At 34.3% G+C, this 21,478-nt stretch overlaps 1 protein-coding gene across 1 annotated transcript; it reads right to left on the bottom strand.

Moving 5' to 3' along the window:
* Window positions 1-1,436: 1,436 nt before the first annotated feature.
* On the bottom strand, window positions 1,437-17,497 carry LOC123539197 (thrombospondin-2-like). Its single transcript, XM_053530072.1, has 12 exons — window positions 17,386-17,497; window positions 15,270-15,311; window positions 14,813-14,898; window positions 11,186-11,257; window positions 10,827-10,911; window positions 9,860-9,960; window positions 9,494-9,562; window positions 8,833-8,971; window positions 8,270-8,425; window positions 6,948-7,118; window positions 4,781-4,951; window positions 1,437-1,641 (listed from the first exon to the last, which is right to left on the bottom strand). Exons 1-12 carry the CDS (start codon window positions 17,474-17,476, stop codon window positions 1,499-1,501), a joined length of 1,326 nt encoding a protein of 441 aa, XP_053386047.1. The 5' UTR covers window positions 17,477-17,497; the 3' UTR covers window positions 1,437-1,498.
* Window positions 17,498-21,478: the final 3,981 nt, after the last annotated feature.

Raw genomic sequence — 21,478 nt, 5'->3', positions numbered from 1 at the left:
TCAGCTGAGGCAAAACCTTTTGGCTTAGCACTTGATTATGAATGAAAAAAAGAAGAAGACATGTTTATTATCTTTTCTGACGCATTATGTGTTTTGCAGTCGATTCATAATCAAAATCTGGAAATCCTTTCATTCAAAATATACTACTCACTATCTTTTACAAAACAGTCATAATTTGTTTGATTTCAAGTCATGTTGGTATTAATAGAAACGAGGATGCTGATATTGCAGCAAAGAAATCCACCCCTTTCATTGCTACAGTCTAATTTGAAATTCTATATACTGATTTTTAAAGCAAATGTAAAAACATATACTCTATCAAAATTATCGTCAGGGACCTATGCTTTGTAAAATAAACTTCGTTATATTTAAATCACTTTAGGTGAATGGAATCAAGGGAACGTATCTGATCGCAGAGAGGAAGTTGTTCTTTCTCGCTGCCGAATTGGTGTTACCTATGTTCTGAAGATAAAAAGATCAGCCTAAATGTGTATGTCAAGAACTACCTACTATCAAACTTACTTTAATTGATAGCGTAGACTTCGCTGCATAGCATATTTTGATCATTTTAATGGTTTTTACAGTTTCTTTCGACATTATTTTAACCTTTGTAAAACAGACAGACACCCATTATAAAATCTGAACATGAAATACTTTTATTTACGTTTACTGCGATATTGCTATGTTTTGCAAACTGAAATTTTAACACTATGCTTTTACATAAATGATTTGTAACAAAATGTTTTTAATGTACGTTTTCAAATTTAACATATTCTCGATTTTTGGTGTGTAATTGAGCCGTGAAATCCACTTAGAGACTCACTCACTCACTCATGCACTCATTATTGACATCAGATACATATTCTGAAAAGATGATTTATTGCATCGTGTTTGGCAGAAACGTGTGTGCTAAATAACATTTAGATCACCATGCCAACGTGACGATAACAATTTTGGACATTACCGTTGGTAATGAATAAAGTTTCGTACCAAATATCTGAAAAGACACTGGAAATATATCTTCAAAATATTACTTGATGTTTCTCTTAGTGACCATATTGGACAAAACAGTATTACGGCTACAAAGCTTGTTGTCATACAGTGATACTTGGAAATGCTAAAATACTTGTTAAAATATATAAGGTGGACAAATGGACACTTACGTTTATGCGGCTCGATTACTATTATATACAACAGTATATACAGAAACCATTGTATCAACATAAAAAGTATCCACCAGCTAATGGTATCTCTATTCGGCCTGATGAGCAATTCACGTAATACTATGGTAATGACACAAGCTCATATTTGATAGCTTCTTTGTAAGGATATTTATCTTTTGATGTGTAGCTTACATTTCATTGGTATATCTCATAATGGATATTTTCATTCCTTGAACATATTTTGAATAGTTGAGTTCATGAAATGACAAGTAATGCGATCATGCCTTTATCTAATATATAAACTACACTTAGTCCAGCCGTTTAATTGTTGTGGATCATTGTTTGCATTGTTCGCCACCGTACTGAGGAGCTGGACATGTGCAGGTTGTACGTATATGAGCATATCTGTCATCTGCATAGTATCGACCGTTGAGATAAGTGCATGTCATTCCGCTTTTGAAACACCAGCCACCATTGACTACAATGAAAACAAACATATGAGATGTTGAATTAAAATCAGTAGAAAGTGCCCAAACTTATATCGCAGTAAGAAAAATGAACTTTGACAAACGTTTCAACTTAAGAAAAGGAAAATACACTTGAACGTGCCTTAGCGATAACATGTATTAAGCAGTTCATTGCCTTAAGCAGCCATTCTAAATAGACTGTTTGTTCTAATTGATGAAGAAACCAGACTGCGCCGCTCCCTTGACTGACTACCTTTTACAGGTTTGACTGTACATTCTTGGAAAAATTCTGTTTATTTAAATGTAAAATAAAGTTGTTAATGATTGTGAATGCTCTATCTTAAAACTGAAATTGGTTTAAACACATTAACGATTTGAGAGATTATGCTGATTTTAGAATTGCCAATTTCCCTAATCCAGATGGGGATGTTGTACTTGTACAGCGCGAAACATCTTATATGTACAAATGTTTTTATTAATCTGAAGTGCGACACATCATGTTAAAAGAGTGACTGATACCCCATTATCTGTCACATGAATTTCACAGTTCTAACTTGTATATATATCTAAGTAATACAATGTATCAAGACTAGGTTTCATCAAATCCCAACGGATTTACAGAAAATGTCGTTTAAAACAGAAAGCTTAACCGACGAACGGACGATGGACGCCAGTGAAAAGACGAACGGTGATTGTTCACGACTACTCATCCCAAGCACCTTGTGCTCGGATGACCTAAAACAAGTGTTACATAAGAAATTATTTATTTCATCTAGAGATCTGTAGTTGAATAAAATCATTATTTGGACTTCAGATGCGAAGGAATTATATCACGTTGGCGCAGCCCGAGTGATATAATAATTCGCATCTGAACTCCAAACAATGATTTTTTATTCGAGAGCAAATCACTGTTTTAGATATGTCACTTCGATTTTAACAACCTCCGCGCAGGAATATTGTCCCAAGCAAATCACGTGACGAGGGTAAAACCATGTGATCCTAAAATGGCGACACGCTTGATAACGCTTTGAAAATCTACAGGCAAATTGACATTTATGTCACAAGCTTTGAGAACAAAGTCATCATGAAAGTCTTCAATGTATCAATATTTTACAGTATGCAACTCGTCAGATTCGTTGACTGTACTCAAAATACTGTCAAATAATTTCATTTTTAGCAGGTGTGGGTCACAACACCAGAATACTAATTTTACGTAGTACTGCTGCATTATTCTTTAGTTTATTGCTCGTTTTACTAGCAAAATCTGTAATTCTAACTATTGAGATACAGACTTTGCACAACAAACTTTTAAAAAATGAGAAATAGAACTGGGCTGAATTTCAGCTAGCCCAATTTATACTTGATGCCAGTTCTACTATACCGATAAGGGGAAGTAACACTGTGTTGGATTTTGCGGTTTTAACACGTTATCAAGGGTTATTATCTACATCTTTGAAGATATTCACCAAATAAAATAAACCATTCTTTGGATTTAGTGCCTGCTTTTTGAACTTGACTATTGACGTTCTGCGATATGCAGACTCCATAATCTCAGATCCCCTCTCTAGATCTAGTTTATTTAGTTCTAGTCATTGTTCATTCGTTTAAGGCTATTATTTAACTGTGCACCATAAGCAGCTCTTCACGGAATAGTGTTTCATTGAATGTTCATGTACACCGCCACATAAATTCATCTGTGAATGTTTCTAAAGTGTATTTCGCTACATATAACATGTGCAAATGTCAAGATCTGCTCAGAGGATAGAGGGCGATTTTGTACTACCGTACATGAACAGGTTCTGTAAATTTCCATATTTACCGTGTTTGTTGCCGGCTGGGGTCCACCTTTTCTATCCCATGGGGACGTTATTTACAGGCTTCGTAAGATTCTTTGTCATGGAAGTTTTTTTTTTCAATAATACCGTTATATAACAAGATTTTAATATCCGGCTTTTTTATGTTGCGACTCCATGAAAACATGATTTAATTCTAAATGAAAGGGCAAGTCGACTTTAAAACGTTATGTCCTACTGACAAATAGAAAAGTTCAGAGCTTTAAATTTTCATTTTTCCTCGGACTACACTCCAATGGATTTGAACTCACTACCAGATGGTAAAAAAGCAGTCTGGTAGATTGAACATGTGCCCCCATCCATTGAAACCTGTTCTTTTTTAACACATATAAATACAGCCTATATGTACACATTTTTTGTTATTATTATTTTCTATTTTTATTAGGTGACGCACGTCAAAGTCTGTATCCTCGCCAGGAGTTTGACTAAATGAACGATAGAGACTAATATATATTCTATTGGAGTGTATCTAACCGAACATGTATAGTAGACTTGTTTTCATTACGAATTGGTAAAAAGTCAATTGAAACTTAATTGGTATTTATGGTTTGGTATTCTAAACCCATTGTGTAAATTAACAATTTGCTTGTAGTTAATGCTATTTCGGCATTCTCTGGATGTAAATGTATTTCATGAAAACAACAAGCTGAAAAATATGTAATCACACAGACATTGCCGACTGTCACTATGGCTCTATTACCTGAAAGTACCGTACATTTATGTACTATTTATTAGATTTGTTCTTTTAGGTCTTTATTTTAACAACAGAATGTTTGTGTTCATACTGTGCCTTTTGTTACCATTACGTGTGAAACTCGCATGACGGGACAACTCTAATTCACACTGATCTGTAGTGTTGACACTTGAGTGTGATTGAAACATAAAACGACAACAATGGAAAATAATGATTAAAAGACATGAAATGGAGTAGCGGTGTTTGCGCACTTCAGTGCTGTTTAATCATACAAAATGTGTTTTCTCACTGACCGTTCGATGGCGATGTCCCGATGTGTCTGGCCTTGGTTGTCTTTTTCACGTACCTTGTCTGTATTTTGTATAAATTACCACCACCAGTACATTGTCACATACAATACTGCGAGGTTTCGTTTATAAAATTGACGGATACAGCATTTTCGGAACGCGACCTTACTGACGCTTTTGCAAACCAGTCCAGTTTACGTTGGGTCCATATCAATGGCCGCAGAGCTCTTATAAGATTGACAGAACATCTTGCTATTTAAATCAGGACGATAAGGAAGGGAAATGTATCCTACTATAAAATTAGTATATCAGTTACCAGGACACGGTTGTTCTGAACATTCCTCAATGTCCAAGTCATTACCCGTGCAATTCATACCACCGAATTGGGGCAAAGGATTGTCACAGTCTCTCTGACGTGATTTTGTTCCGTTTTCACAAGTCACCGAACAGTTACTCCATTCCCCCCAATCAGACCACTGACCATGGACTGAAATTAAAATATTGAAAGTAACAAATAACTCGACAAAAAGAAATGTGCCATGAATTAGTCAAGTTAGCATCGCTGTAATTTACACAGTCACATCTAACGTTATATTAATAGTTGAAGGATAACATAAATATAGTTGACTATACCTGCATTACTATATCGGTTGCAAAACACCCACTCGGGACTCTACCTGCCCTGCATTACTATATCGGTTGCAAAACACCCACTCGGGACTCTATACCTGTCCTGCATTACTATATCGGTTACAAAACACCCACTCGGGACTCTATACCTGCCCAGCATTACTATATCGGTTACAAAACACCCACTTGGGACTCAGCATATTTTACAGATGAATAGTTTAGTCACTATCTCTATACACATGAATTGCATTTCTAATGAACTTAATGACTTAAATATCAAAAGACATAAAGCGGGATGTTTTTCTCAATCTTGAAGAAAGATTAAAAACAACATCGCCTTAAGTAATCCTCCTTTGGGAAAATTAAAAAAGGAATATTTCAGATATTATTTATTACAATTTTATATCATTATTACGTTATAGCTTTAAGGAGGTAGGTTACCTTGACATGTTACTAGGGTAAATTCAAATTAGTAAAAACCGTAGCAATTTATTGTATTTCGTGTAAGTTAATGTTTTAGCTGTTACAATCTCAAGTTTGTTTATCTCTGTCTCTTTTAGTACCGGTTTTATCCACGTTTGAAGTACATGACCCTCAAAAGGTATTTTATATTTAAAGAAGAAGGAAATACAGATATCTAACACTTTTCTGTGTCTTTCGGTTTCACTTTTATCCGTAGAAGTCTGCGTAGTTAATAATCTTAATAGTATGCGCGATAGCTTTGTAAAATAAGCTTAAAATGTATATGTCGCGGGGCTCATGTTTCCATGGTAACGCATTTTCTCAAATTTCTAAACAACTATGTATGATAATGAGTTTTTCGACGGCTTCAGTGTCATTCTGTTAATAATAAACATGGAATATTAGGGTAATATTACTAGCAGAATACTCAATACTTTACATGGTACCCTATTTATCTTAACGTTTATAGTAACCATGCCAGCAGAGATGTTCAAAATGTCGTATATCTTGCTTTTTATCGTAATTTCTTTGAAAAATATTAAATAAAACTACCTTTTTCGTTTAAAGTAGCTTTAAAATAGTTCATATCTGAACTAAGTAATATGTACGGTGCCCGTAAAGTGATATGTGAAACTTTTTTTTATTTCGTTTCTACGAAATAACATTTCGTTTTTACGAAATAATAATTCGTTTTTACGAAATATTAATTCGTTTTTACTCAATTTCGTAACATTTTGATTTTACGTCATTGACGTCGATGACATCATTTTAAGGCAACAATGTTTTGTAGCGTTTCTATTGTAATTTATTCATTATTTCCGCATTATTAAACCATTTAACACCAGATCATCCATTTTCTTTCATTCCTCATAACGTAAAAGATTTATTTTCAGAAAAATATTATAAAAACACATAAGTTTGTCGTAAACGTTGTCGCAAATCCTCACGTTAGCTTCCGGTTCGGCATGCGCACATACCATTATTATGTTAACCTACCTCCTTAAATGATATAGCGGCGCGCTGGAAAATAAACCAACAGAACCAGGCAAATATTTGCCGTCAAGGATGTACTTAAAAATAACAGGTAAAGTGTTAGAATCGAAATAGACCTAATATATCTCATTTAGTGATTTGCTCTCGAAAAAAATCATTGTCGTTCAAAGGCGTACTATTATATCACTCGCGCTGCGCCTTCTTAATATAGTTACTTCCCATCAGAAATCAAAACAAAAACTTTATTCAACGACAAATCACAAAATGAGATATAGATCTATTATTTCTTAAACATATCAAAGCCACTATGATTGAATATTGATACTAGGTTACTATTATTGGTACAAGATAGGTCTGTCAACCAATGTTTATTCGTGGTTTTGAGGAGTAAAAGTTACCTGCACATGGCTCAACGTTACACGTTTTAGTATCGTTAGCAGGCCCGGAACATGTCTTGTTTATTACAACATCTATTTGATGTACACAAATTCTATTTCTGGCTGATATACCAGAACCGCACGTCAGGGAGCACGCGGACCATTCTTCCCACTGAGCCCAGCCATAATGTCCTGTGAAAATATATGAACAAGACATACAGAATATTCCTATGACTTTTAAATTCGCCTCGTAAGAAAACGATTATTTAAAAAGCTGACTGTTACACAGAAAATGCCAAATTGTATCACTGCTCCACTGAAATAGTCAGTTTATCTTATTCTACGCGACTTGAAACTGCACTCTATCCTTGGTTTAGTACAGTTTGTACGCCCGCATTCCCAACAATTTTCCAATACAGTTACCTATTACGTAAGTTAGAATACACTTTAGCAGCACTGAATGTCACCGAATTCACAAGCAACACATTACCTCATGACCTTTATTTACTTAATCAGCTTTTTTATCATTCTAATTTTATTACTATTAAGTTTCTGTTTGCGTCTTTCTTTATTTGAGTTACAGCCACAATAACTGTTATTTACAATAAAATGCACAACGATTTTTACTATTCACTACTGGGTGAGGCTAATGCCTATTTGTCAACTGTGGAATAATATTTTTTTCAAAAACACTCAAATGTAGAGCTTCTACTAAATAAAAATAAAGCTTTTTAACTACTGGACAGCGGGGCACCAAACTTTCATTTTAAAATCAGCCAAAACTATCCCAGTACACTTTATAGAACAATGCTACATCACGGTAATCATGAATCATAACATTAACATAATACAATAAACAAACAATTAATTAAACTGTTAAATACCTAATGTCAGAAAACTAAAAAAACCTCAATCGACAAATGAATAAATTATTAATAAGTAATCCACAATGCTATAATAAAACTTATTTTATCAAGATTATAAATCTGTTGATAAATCCTGGAATTAAATATAAAAAAGGTTGACATTTCGTTTACCTTTAACTGTATAATCCATCTCATGGGCCTCAAAATCTAAATTATCTATTTAAGCTACTTCTTTATGAGACACTCATTTATCAACTGCATCAAAAATTACCTGCAATTTGATTAAATCAATTAATGTTCTTCAAATATATATTGTACCAAACATCATGGTATTTCCGAAGAACTAGGAGGCGGGATTATTTAAATGAAAATCTGTTGCACTTGGTGCCCTGAAACAGATAAGAAAAAGAAGGGTCGACTCCAATAAAAAGGTTATTCTCTTTGAACAACAAAACGTCAACTCTTTTTATTACTTACCGCACATTCCGCACGATTCAGGACAAAGACTGTCAATATCAGCCATGACTTTACAGGCTTCAGGATCAAGGTTGCCAAAGGCAGCACATGCCGTCGGATTAAAATCGAAGCATGTTTGGTGATCACCAAGGAGTTGTAAATTGTATGTGCGATCATCTGAAACAGATACAGTTACCAGAAGGTCTTTAGAAAGCATGGTAAGATACACAATCGTTATGATAAAAAAACTTTAAGGTGTTCAGGTAACAGGTACAAAATTCTACATTATTTTAGTATCAGCGAATCGGTAGTACAAACTGTTCTATGTAAACTGATGTGAAAGAAATGACTTTCATAGAGTAATGCATTAGCGATGATAAATTTAACAATTTGTTGGCGATGTGATTTTAAAAATCGATAGATCATGACTAATTGCTGGCATTTGTTTGAAATATTTGGAAAGGAAAAATTAAAAAAGAAATCATTCTAAGCATGAATCTTTTTCGTATATAAAATATTTTATAGAAGCAATTGATATTTTTATTCATCAGTCCAAAAAAGGTTTTTATTGACATAACACTTACATGAAGTTTGCTGTTGGCCGCAAACTTTTGCGTTACAATGATCTTTTGAACAACATAAGGAACATGAATCTGGTGGACCAGACCGCCTTCCGACAATTGTTGACGATACATGGTTTTCGGTTGATACTCCCGAACAGTGCTTGTATTTGATGAAAAATAATAGACCATAAAAAGCAACACATTAAAGATAAAATCACTGCATCTGGAAAGAGGTTTTAATATAAGCTAAGCCTTGTAAGTTATTTCTCTATCCTGTGTTATAAGTTTAAGTTTATAAAATAAATGCATATGTAGAATGAAAACAGTATTGAAACCGAAACCAACAGAATCTTGGTCATATGGCGACATGTTTGGCAGAAGAAGAAGACCACATATGTCCTGACAGTGTCTTGGCCTATTGTAACCCGATAGACAGAAAGCGTTTGAAACACGTGACTGTAAGATATATTTCTAATTGAATACGACATTCCTTTTCATTACCTAGAAATTTGAACATAAAAAACGAAACGATTATTCACCATTTTTCTGGAAAATATGTGATATACATGTATTCGAACAAGGAAAAATTCGAGAAAAGAACACACATTCAGCCATGCCGACGAATAAGTAACTTTTCGACATCACATAGAATACTAATAAATATCCAAATAAGCATGGGTACCTTATTATTCATACATCCCAAGCGGTATCGTGCATTTCCATAGGTGGTAATTTTTCGCACGAAGCACATCTGTGGAAAAAAGTTTTATTAATATATTAGCCCATTTTAGGTTCATCCTTAAGTAGTATCATACACTGGCATTTCAAAATAATTAAACTCTCAGCGGAACATTCGAACATACAGTACTGCACGAAGACATCTTTTATAATTATGACTGAACGACTCGGTATTGTTTATTTCAATCAATCTCTGTGACAAGGGTTTGGTAAACAATTCACGCCGAAAACATACAAGAAAATCAAAGGTATTACTTACTAGTTAAACTTAACTAGACACTGTCAGAGCAAATATAATGCAGTAACATACCTCATCTTGTTTGCATTGTACTAGATTCCTACATTGACCCGGATCACTTATTAAATCGCAGGATAAGCATCTCGGTAGTCGTGTTATGTACCTCGAAGATACTAAAATAAATTCCCATTTTTTGGTAAACTATCAACAAACAAACTACATAGATCACTCAACACCTTTGAAGGTAGATATTGTATCATCCATTTCTTGTCAGGCTCCATAATATGATACATTTATCTGTTGCTGTATAAAGAGGCTTGAGAGACTTTACGTGTCATGCGTTTTTCAAAGATATCTTTACTCCTAAACGTAATGATATGGTCTTTCTTTTCTTTCTTTCAATTTGTGCTTTATTATTTTTGATGATATCACGAAAGGCATAATAATTAGTATTTAAGTACATCGTTTTAGGAGTAATGATCTGCAATACGTTGAAGGCAACATTTTGGTAAAAACGTCCAATTCAAATTCATTATCTGAATAAAAATTGCATGAATCTATTGTTCACCTAATAAATATCTATATCCTAGCCAGAGTGGTATTCGTGACCAAAAGGGTAGGGTCTCTGACTACGAATAACTTGATACGGGTTTAAAATCTCGCTTACGGTTTTATTAGAATTTTTCATGTGTGCAAGGCTTTTGGCTGGTTTTCATACAGCCGATGGTTCTACCTACGTTATAGACCGTGCAGTGTCAGCTGGGTCTTTCTGTACTAAATAATCTGTAAAATTGCTATATGACCAAAATTGTGTTAGTGTGACTCTAGATCCGACAAAAAGAGTAGCAAGCAAGATCCGGACATGAAAGCTATGCGTAATTATTAACAGTGATTTTGATACATTTTGTAACTAATACTTAAATATTGATGTTAGTTAAGTATCTCTAGTGTTAAATTAAAAATTATTCATGTTTGTTTTGACACTTCCTGACTACTGATGTATAATCTTGATTAAGATAAATCAAGTAAGAACTGATACCTGAAAGTTGACATTTGTCTAGATTACACAAGTTCTCACTGCACACTTGGGAACAAAACGTCTTTCCCTTTAACACAATTGGCACCTGTAAGTCAAGCGAATTAACATTATAAATATCATATTTAATAACATGTAAATATTACAAGAGCATTTTATCAAATATAGTTTTGCACTTTATATACAAGTAAGTTACTACGTTTGTTAGTCTGTTGAATGGCTGTGTTGTACGTCTTTACGTCTGTTTAGCTGTAAATGTTAGAAACTGACATAAATAGGACTGTGAAAGCTGACTTTAAGATAGCAAAAAAATCAGATACTTTGCGAAGTGTTGAGAAATGATAAGCTATCTCAAAACTAACCATGTCGTATGTACATCCTACTGTATACTGGACGCTGCCATTTATGAATGCATCTGCCCTCGTGAAACATTCCTGAATTAGAAATTCTAATGTATGATTTTTGGCAAGTTTAACACTTACATGGCATAGATTATGTTTACGAAAAGAAACAGTATAACATCAAGGGACCACCACGATCGTATTCTCTACGTTTTGAATATGTGCAAAAATGTGAGTGGTCAGGTTATTGGCCTCTGTGGTTCTGCCAAGATGTGACAAAAACACGTCACTTATCGGCAAAGAAAATATGCTTTAATTAACAAAACTGTCACCATCAAGAATTTCATCGATGTTTTCATGATTAATTTAAATTTTGTGAAATATCCAGATAAAGGGCACATAGATATTTCCAACGGTAGTCCCCAAATGTAATTGTTATCGCCATTTGAGTATGCTATCAAAATGAGAAAATTAACGGGAGAATTCACTTGTCAAGTGAACTTTATCTAGAGCGACTAAAACCTTATTTTGTTTACAAGTCTAGTGATATGTGTAATTTTTGAATTCACAGCAATACACAGGTTGTTTGACTATCCTTTAACCTACTAAAGTTGCAATCCTTATTTATTATTCTTTTCTTTTTCAGTGGGCTATATCAATAAACTTTCAATAAATGAGTAAACAAGCTTTTGTCATTGAAAATCATTTTCAAACTTTGCTTACCACAGCTTTTAATAAAATATTCTCCATATCGCTTTTCGGTTGTGGATGCAAGAAAAGTCAAATTCCTTTCTTCGAAAACAACTGACAATCGATACGAATAATGTACGAATACCCTTGCCTGGCCGATAAGGCTTTATGAAAATATACTCAAGGCGCACAAGGTTTAAGTACTGTGTGGCCACTGGCACCAGAACAGAAAGAAAATACCTCTGTACATATTTTACCTTACCCCTAGGTATTCTATCAGAACCATGGTCATGAAGAGGGAAATATAATAACCCGTTTCAATCGTACATTTCTCAACTTAACGCGCAGTTCGGTGAATGGGTACCTAGTATATTGAACAAGCGATAATTTATCTTCCAACGTGCACCAGTTTCATTGTCTCAATATTCCATATTGCTGAGATTATCAACATATTTTATGCTTTCGTCAACGTTACAGACAAAAACTTGCGTGACCTTCCCTAATGAACATCCGGTCTAGAGGTCACGGCAGTGTGCACATGTTAGGCGAAATGTTACTTACAGGAAAGATTCTTAAGGTGCAAGATAAATGTGTGATAAAAAGTTATACTGACAACCACACGAAACTAGAAACCTAGCAGCATAACAATCCAGACACAGCCGCTTAAAGACGGTACTAGTCAAACTTAAAGGCAAAAAAACGTGTCAGTTCTCCAGTGTAAACTAAGTCTAAAGGTTGTCTCCAAGGGCTATCAAGAACTACAGAATAACAAATGCTGCAACGTGAATCCCAATTAACACATCAGGTAGACTGGCATTCTGGCATTCGAAAAATGAAACAGCAAGATGAGTACAAATTGATTCAACAAGAGCACTACAGTGAAGAGCAGCCTGCAAGAAACCTAAGAAACAAATTCCTGCGTTGCAACCAATAAACGACAAAATAGAAATTAAGGATCGGGTCATTGACGATTTACGTAAAAAGAAAAGAAGAAATTTCTCGTCCTGATATTGTAATGTTCATTGTTTATTTGCATACCTGCAGGAATCACAGAGTTACTGCAAAACCAAGTGTTAAGACTAATAGGGTCTTAACACTTGATTTTGCAGTAACTCTGTGATTCCAGCAGGTATGCAAATTTTGATTCCATACTTCATGTTTTTATTTCGGTGTAAATGAGATGTGGAACCAAAATTTGTAGTCCTGTTTGGCGCCATATAACCTATACTGTGTTGGTGCGCCGTAAAACCCAAATAAATAAATAAATAAATAATGACAAACTGTCTGCGGACATATGATTTAAGATATATCGGTCTAACATCTGAAGTGATATGTCCTAAATAAAGTCCCTTGTTCTGAAATTTAGTTGACACATAAACATACATTATCAAAGACAAATACTTGAAGAAAAAATAGCAAATGATGCGTAAAAAAAACGAATTACGGCAGCCTCATTTAGAATTTCAAAATTTATGGTTGCTGTTAACTCGATGTTCACAACAAAAATGCATTACATGACAGGGGTCAAAGAGTGAAATATAAAGAAGAGGAAGAATTCCTTCCTGGAACTTCCCATGGGACATGAAAAGTAAGTTATGAGGAGAGCTATATCACATGAAATGCGAGCTAAACATAAAATGGAGTTACATGTACTAAGCAATTACATAGCAGCAGGCAAGCTGGATTTTGCATTTAAATGAAGCCTTTAAGAAAAGTGTCTGACTGGATCACTGGATTCTGCACTTTGCAGAAGTCTCTTTAAAAAAAGATTACATACAGACTGCTTTCTACATTTTGCAAATACCTCAATGAAAATAGTACGGAACACATGGTAGATTCTATACTTGGAAGATGCTTTCATCAACAAAATGATGAAGAGCAATCTCATACAGGGAGAAATCGAATTTTGGTAGAGACATTTTTTGTCTACCATGTAGCGTTTTATTCTGTTTTATGGCCGAACAGCGGCCCGACTCCCTTTTGTAAAAATACGTTTTTTTTTCTCACCAATTTAATATTGATTCTCTCATTTTTACATATTGACTGAAACTCAGATCTACATACTCACACCATACAATTTAAAACACAAGACAGTGGGCGTCAAAGACTACTTTTTTGAGTTTTCCATATTTATGAACAACGAAGATTTTATGCATCGTTATTTCCCCCCTTTTGAGTTATAACGGCGCGATTCTATCATCATGTGATCAGTCATGTAGCTTATTCTTATGCAGGTACGTGACTCCATTGATTATACTGTGTACAATATATCAATGGGGTAGGCAGGACTTGGTTAACATTGTATGTCCAGAACTTACTTCTTGAAGCATTTATATTGATCTACCAAGAATGTTGTAGCTTGTTTATGCGGCTTATAAAGATAGAGGTGGCCACCATAAGCACAATGTTACAATACAGTCTATCATAAATAAGCTGCTTTTGAAATCTAGCACTCCAGCATGTACCAAATGATACAGATATAATCCATACATCAGTTTCCCTTCGTCTTCAAATTTCCCGTAAAAAAGAACTTTTGTCAGCTGCACGAGAAAACCAGACGGTTGCTGAAAAGAATCTTCATATATTATAATTATTAAATAAGTTTTTTTTTGTCTTCGATTCCGTTACATTTCTTTTTAGTTCAAACCGAAGTTGGAGTTCAAAATGAGAAGACGGACTTTAAGAACATGAAATACTAGATCCGTATGTATCAACATTTCATGTTTGAAACTTGAAACTTATGAATGGCAAATAATCATGTAGTCAAGTTGCCATAAACTTTGATAGCATATTTATATTTATGAAATCTTACAGAGATGTCTATAGTCATATAATGTATTTTCATGCAAAGTAAACTTTCTGTCTTTGCTAATTTAACAATGGAAGAGAAAACAGAAAGCAGCATATTAACATTTAGTTTAATGCGTATGGGCCAGATTAAAACACAAGCAAAGTTACCTCTCTTCCAGTACATTCAATTACGTTCATGCAATCCTCACTTGTTTTTATGTTGCTGCACGAATAGCATATCAGTCCCCTAGCACCTGTAATAAACATATTATTACGTCATAAATCATTTCTCACAAAAAATCTTAATTCTTTCAGATTTCTAAGAAAAGTATTGACTAATATAAAATCAAGATGACATATGCCTATTTCAATCGGGCGATATGCGAAGGAGACCATTTGATATCAATATTTCAGTAATTTATGATTGTGTATTAATATACGATTATTAGATTGCGTGACTTATGTCAACGATTTTTGCAAACCAAGATGAATGTATTAACGCAATTCATTATCTTAAATTACAATGCGCAATGTCAGTTTGGAATAGACCTGTGTGTTACTGCTTTTAAGCAAATTGTCTCATCAAAAGTCAGACATAACAAATACACATCAGCTGTAAACAAACCTTGACTAATTCCATAAAGTACAATGATTTGTATTACTGCCCCTGGAAAAGAAACAAAAATGTATACATGTAAGTACAAATAGTGAACAACAATGAAGAAACCGTTTAGTAAACCTGTAAGGTAATTATATCGATACTGTTGTATTTTTTAACATCAAACAACTGTAAACTGTTGTTCATTTAAACATTTCCGCTTTTTAACAGTCAATATATATATATATATATATCCGTCTTTACAGAAAACTAGATGATGACTGAAACGTCAAGTAAGTAACACAAGAAATAAAAAATATATTCCAACAGGAAAAGTCGCATTCCAGTCCACACTTTCCTTAAGCAGTGCAAACATGGACGCGTACGTAACCAACATACGTACACACGCACAAATGTACACAAATACATAGACAAAACAAAACATGCAGACAAGAAGGGGGAAATGAACAGTTAAAGGGAAAAACACCAATGGGGAAATTAAACCGGCTTATTGCACGCATCCAGTCTCACTCCTAACACCCACTATGTTCCAAAGTTACAGGACAGTGTAAATAAAGATTATCCCTGCCAGCATCCCAAACATTCGCAATGGCAACAGAAGGCATTGCAAGTAAGACACAAAAATGCTCTATAAATTCATATAAAGAGCAACCATAAGAACCAAAAACGTATGTATTCGGCGCCTTTGCACAATACTGAATTCGATTTGACGAGTACACAGCAGTGATAACCTATATATGGACGAGGCCAAACAATGATTATTCCTGCTGTGTACGAGTCCAATCTAATTCAGTATTTTACTCAAACAATTAAAGGCACAAAACGCTTTTGTTTAAAATGTAGCTGCCACATTTTCCGTTATGAACATAAAATACATTAATTTCTTGTTAAATCCTATTTCTGATAATTGCTTTCTTTGTCTTCTTGTCAAAGTTTTGAATATTGATATATACTAGAATGTTTTATTGAATCAATTGCTTTTTATTTCCTCCCTTTATGGCTCTAACTATAAAAGTTCACTAGCAACATTAAAAGTAGCGCTTTTCTAACCATGTAAACACGTATAACATCGATTTGTAAAGCTGTTTCTTCTGTTTTAAGATAAAAAATTAAAGCATTATGGGCCTTTAAATAACAGTTTCATTTGATACATGAAACATCTAGAAAATATAGATCTCACAACTCTAATAAACACTTTTCAGACACGATTGTTCAACATTTAGAATGTTACAGTGCCAAACAATTCAACGTTTTATCAAATTTAAACAGAAATAATCATCATCGGAAGGAAATGTTCTAACCACTGGCACCAGACCAGAAAGATAAAGCCACTGTACATGCTATATCCTTCCCCTAGGTATACAATAAGAACCGTATTTCTAGGGGTAGAATATAACAATTAGGTACAATGGCATTTTCTTTCTGATCTGGTGCCAGTTGTTCTAACTAAGAAACGGAGTGCTCACACATATGTTTCGTTCTGAAATATGAAAGTTATCGCAGTTATTTTCCAAATTCTACTGCTGTCTGCAGACAAAACGCTATAAATGGACTTAATTCTAAATGGCCACATCAAGGAATCGGGCGAGTAGTCTCGTCAAATACGAAAATAATATGGCGTTTTGGACTCTAGACGATCGTGAATGCATGTTACATCACACAGTAAAATGCTGGTTTCTATTTATCGTCACGTGATAGAAATAACGGTATCAATTGGTTAAATTTATACAAGATTCTATATTTGTCTATTCATCAAGCAAATTGATTATTTATTTCATAACGATTACCAGATTTGGACCTACTTTGTTCATTATAGTTTATCTGGTTAATATTCTCCGCTTAATTAAATGTTCTTTATCCAGATATTTTATCTAAACTTCTATGCGAAAGACTTCTATAACGATTATACAAATTAACATTTTATTAATATTATGAAAACTTTCATTCCCTGTGGTACTTCAGTAGCGAAAAAAAGAGAACCTTTCTTCACATTTAACAAACTACGCAATTGTTTTTGCTTAGCTATTACAACCCTGAAATATTACTGAATATGTTTTATTAGAAACGACAGGATATAGTTAAAATGATACAAACAAACGTGAATCAGGACAAGATAACTTACTGGTATGTAAACGCATGTCCAGAAAATGACTCAAGAATTTAATAAGTTGCAAAATTTCCACTAAAGAACTTCCGTCTTTATCAGCAAGCATTAATATCCGCACTAAATTAGTTTGCTGCAAAGAGATAAGAGCTTTTAGACAATATGATGGCCGTTTATCTGTCAACTACATGTACATATCACTTGCTAAAGCATTCCAAAAGTCGTTATCTTTCTCCATTTGCATACACGAATGTTTAACAGAAAACACATTATTTATCAAAGTGAAATAAAAGAAAATAATAACACGTGTTTTCATGCATATGTGACTTTGGTTCATTTATTTATTTATTTATTTTGTTGCGTTTAACGTAGCACCGAAACAATTATAGGTCATATGGCGAGTTTCCAGCTTTTGGTGGTGGAGGAAGACCCCAGGTGCCCCTCCGTGCATTATTTCATCACGAGCAGGCACCTGGGTAGAACCACCGACCTTCCGTAAGCCAGCTGGATGGCTTCCTCACATGAAGGTTCAAGCTTCAGATTCTATACAACAGCAATTTGAAAGTTAAGGTCATTTTAGGAACCATCATGATCATTGAGTCCGTTAAAAGTAATTATCATTAGTAATTATTTAATTATTATTAGTCTCGCTTAAGACGGTGTAAGTGTGCATGGGAAAGTTAGTGTTTCATGAGCTCTCACTAATATGTACAGTCTAACCGAATTGCTGTTACTAGACTTGGTTGCGTTCTGTGCTTCCAGAGGATATTATAGATTTTATTATCTTCAAAACATCTTTCATTTAGTATGATGTGGTTGTTTTTTTAAAACGTCGCCCTGTACTGGAACTTAGTTCTGTTATTAATTCCGGTCCTCTTGGATCATGCTTCCTTATAAATGAGTTTGAAAGTGGGCGTTTGGATTTTGCATATTTCTGTACCTTTGCTATAAAGATTCCACCGAATCGATTCTGCAACTTTTTTTTCTTTCAGACTTCAAAAGGTTATTTGTCACAGATATGATGGACACAACATGCTTCCAGATATCCATCGACTAGTCAAAAATGATATTTTTGGTATCGGATCGGGCGGCTGAATAGATCTTACGTTTGCGTGGAACAAACCTAGATGCTATGTATATCTCAGATTAAGGAGAAGTTTAGAGTTAAAATAAGTTGTGCCAAGATTTTACAACAAGTTTCAGGTGGCCTTTAACTCTTAATGAAGTTTAATGCACTAAAATTATCGGGCTGATAGTGTTGTGGACAAAAGATTATAAAAGTTGATTAATCAAGGGCCATAACTCTGCAGAAAATCATCGAACCGAACAATGCAAATAATACGCACTATAAGGCTTGGCCCTGATTACTTCTGTAAGGTTTGGTGGAAATCTGCCAAATAAAAATAAGAGAAATAAAGTGGCCAAAATCATGAATCAAGGGATGTAAGTCTGTTGAAATCATTAAACTAGAAAATGCTGACGATATGCGCTACTAGGCTCGGCAATGATCACTCTTGCGAAGTTTGGTGTAAATTTGTCCAGTGGTGATGGAAGAGTTGCATGGACAAACTTTGTGACAGACGGACAGACAAACAGACATCACTAAATCAATATATCTTTTCAACTAGATGTGAGAGACATAATGATTTGCAGTTACGTCTTTTAGCAGTCAACTGCGAAAACCATAGTGGCACCCTTATGGGTTAAAATTCGTTTTGTAGTGCTATAATATTTTCCTTTTCTGTTTAATAACATAATCTCTAGATAAAATAGTGTGTTTAAAAAAAGATTGCCCACAGCGGCCAGCAAACCTGCGCCCCTGAGGATAAAATTGCAGAATTATAAATCAGGCTACCACGCCTTTGACCTCTCCGCCATCAGCTGAAGGTGGATATTTCTATTATAACCATAGACGATATCGTATGTGTTTCGGCCCTTTTGGTAAATTTGACTGCGCAACACCAACCAAGCTCGCATCAATTCTTGCATTTCTTGGAGAGTAAATTGTTTTGAAACGTTCGTAGTAATTATGTTTACTTTTCATTGCATTAAAACCACTATAAAGGTCCGGAATAAGATTTATATTCTCCCCCAATACACGCCATATGTTGTCAAATACATATGTTGATAGTTTTAATAATTATTGCGCGTAAGTGTTATGAATTAAATCATTTTAAATAAGGAAATACTAATGTCAAATTATTCAGTCTGATGTTTACTTCAAAACTGACCTTCCCACTGCATGTCAGATCACCACAGTGAACAAGTGTGGGAAGTTTCGATCCATTCTCATAAATGGGTTCTGAGGTACCAGTTTGCTTACAAAAACCAAAAGGCACTGACCTCCTGATTTTGGCTGAAATGATCTTTCTTTAGAATTGCCCATATTATGAACATTAGTCTTAGAATATGAGTTTTTACTTCTAAACTATCTTAAAAATGCTAAATCGAGAAGAAAAAAAGATGCCCAAGTCAAAAATAGAACCCTGGCCGCAGCGGCAGCTGTCTTTATTAATACACAACAGAGGAATATGTATCTAACGTCGTTAGATATAATATGGTTATTATAACAGTAGCTCGATCTGGGATGCTGTATTCGGCTCGAATGGATGTTTGCCAGGCGCGCAGGCTACTGTTATAATGACCCTTTTATTATATACCTCCAACTTTTTGTTTGTTGTTTTGTTATTGAACGAAATCTTCAATGTTTCTCGATGTTAAAATTGAACTTTAGTGCAGTTTTTATGTGTGTTATTTATTGAACTGTGTGCAACATACAATACAAAAGGTACAATACGGAAATTTTCTGTCTGTTCATATTTACTTGTCAAAAACAAGCCGATTTTTTTTATAGAATTTATGTAGGTATATACTAAAGATGCAGTTTACCTAGAGTAAAAGCGTTACAAACCTTTTTTTCTACTAATAACTAATTCTCATGTGTCTCCATAACATATTTATATATAGACTGAAATCTATATCTAATTAAGTTTCAAAGTTTTTTTTAAGAAATATAGCATTAATTTCCTGATACTTAAGATATTTTCTCTCTTTTTTGTTGTCGAACGATCTGGAGGCCAGTGTCTTTAAAACAAAATTGCTACGTCGGTAAACGGGCATAATTTTGTTTAAAAGCAAAATAAAGTTATGGAACCTGTGTAAGTTAGTTTATAAATCAATTTGAAAGTGAATCAGTGTGTGAAGTTTCGATCCATTCGGAATGATTCCCACCTTATTTGTCGAGTTTTTGTGTCTTCGTTTTTATGTGTTGGCGGGACGAAAGCACGAAAACACGACACATTCTACGAGAAAACTTGGCGTTTATAGGGCGTCGGCACGACACATTTATCTGTCTAATTTTCATGTTGGCGCCCTTTATTTGTTGCGTTGTCATGACTTCGCCCTGCCTAATCTGTCGAGATTTTTTTTGTTTGTTTGTTTTGCCCGACGACACGAAAACACAAAAATATCTTATTTGTCTAGTTTTCGTGTTTGCGTTTTGGCGTCTTCCGATTGACATACGCAGAAATCAGCCACCAAAGGTGACCACGTGCGCATAGTTGCAGTTAAGAACATAACACTTAACGGGAAAGACAATGTTGTTGTAATATTATTCCGTCTGGTAGGATTTCTAAAATCATTTAAAGAAGTAAAAATATTTACAAAATCGATTTAAACATGAGAAATTTATGAGTATTTGAATATTTGATCGAAATGGTGGCCATTTTTTCTCAATAAAGATTCGTGCAATACATTAGACGTGAAGTACACCAAAACGTAATAGTTTAAGCACTTAACAAACAGTCGTAGTTAAACTTACAGTTATTTTAACGTTACAGGTAAGACTGAAATTTGAGCAAATGACTGGCCACTTATCCTTTTCTTTGTGATCGTTAGCGAACGACAATACAAAGCTGGCAATCACAAACCACTGCTGCTACATGAAAGCAGCCGAATATGTCTCTACAGAAGTTTGTTGCGCCAACGAAAAAGCATGAAAGTACGAGTAGTGTAAATGAGGACCCTATTTACATTATAGTGACGCTTATAGTTAATCTTTTATGTTGAAACAGTGTTAAAATGAAAAGGGAATCACATTACAACCGTGAAG

The sequence above is a fragment of the Mercenaria mercenaria genome, chromosome 18 (assembly GCF_021730395.1).
Source record: "Mercenaria mercenaria strain notata chromosome 18, MADL_Memer_1, whole genome shotgun sequence".
Lineage (NCBI taxonomy): Eukaryota > Metazoa > Mollusca > Bivalvia > Venerida > Veneridae > Mercenaria > Mercenaria mercenaria.
This window is presented reverse-complemented; position numbering and strand designations above follow the sequence as displayed.

Bases quoted from the DNA above. Each gene is read 5' to 3' on its own strand.
- LOC123539197 (XM_053530072.1), bottom strand. From the start codon at position 17,476: ATGCTTGCTGATAAAGACGGAAGTTCTTTAGTGGAAATTTTGCAACTT. The intron at 11,258-14,812 runs GTAACTTTGCTT...TTTCTAATTCAG, and splicing joins TTGAATGTACTGGAAGAGAG to GAATGTTTCACGAGGGCAGA. The intron at 7,119-8,269 runs GTAAGTAATAAA...ATATTTTCACAG, and splicing joins TGAATCGTGCGGAATGTGCG to GACATTATGGCTGGGCTCAG.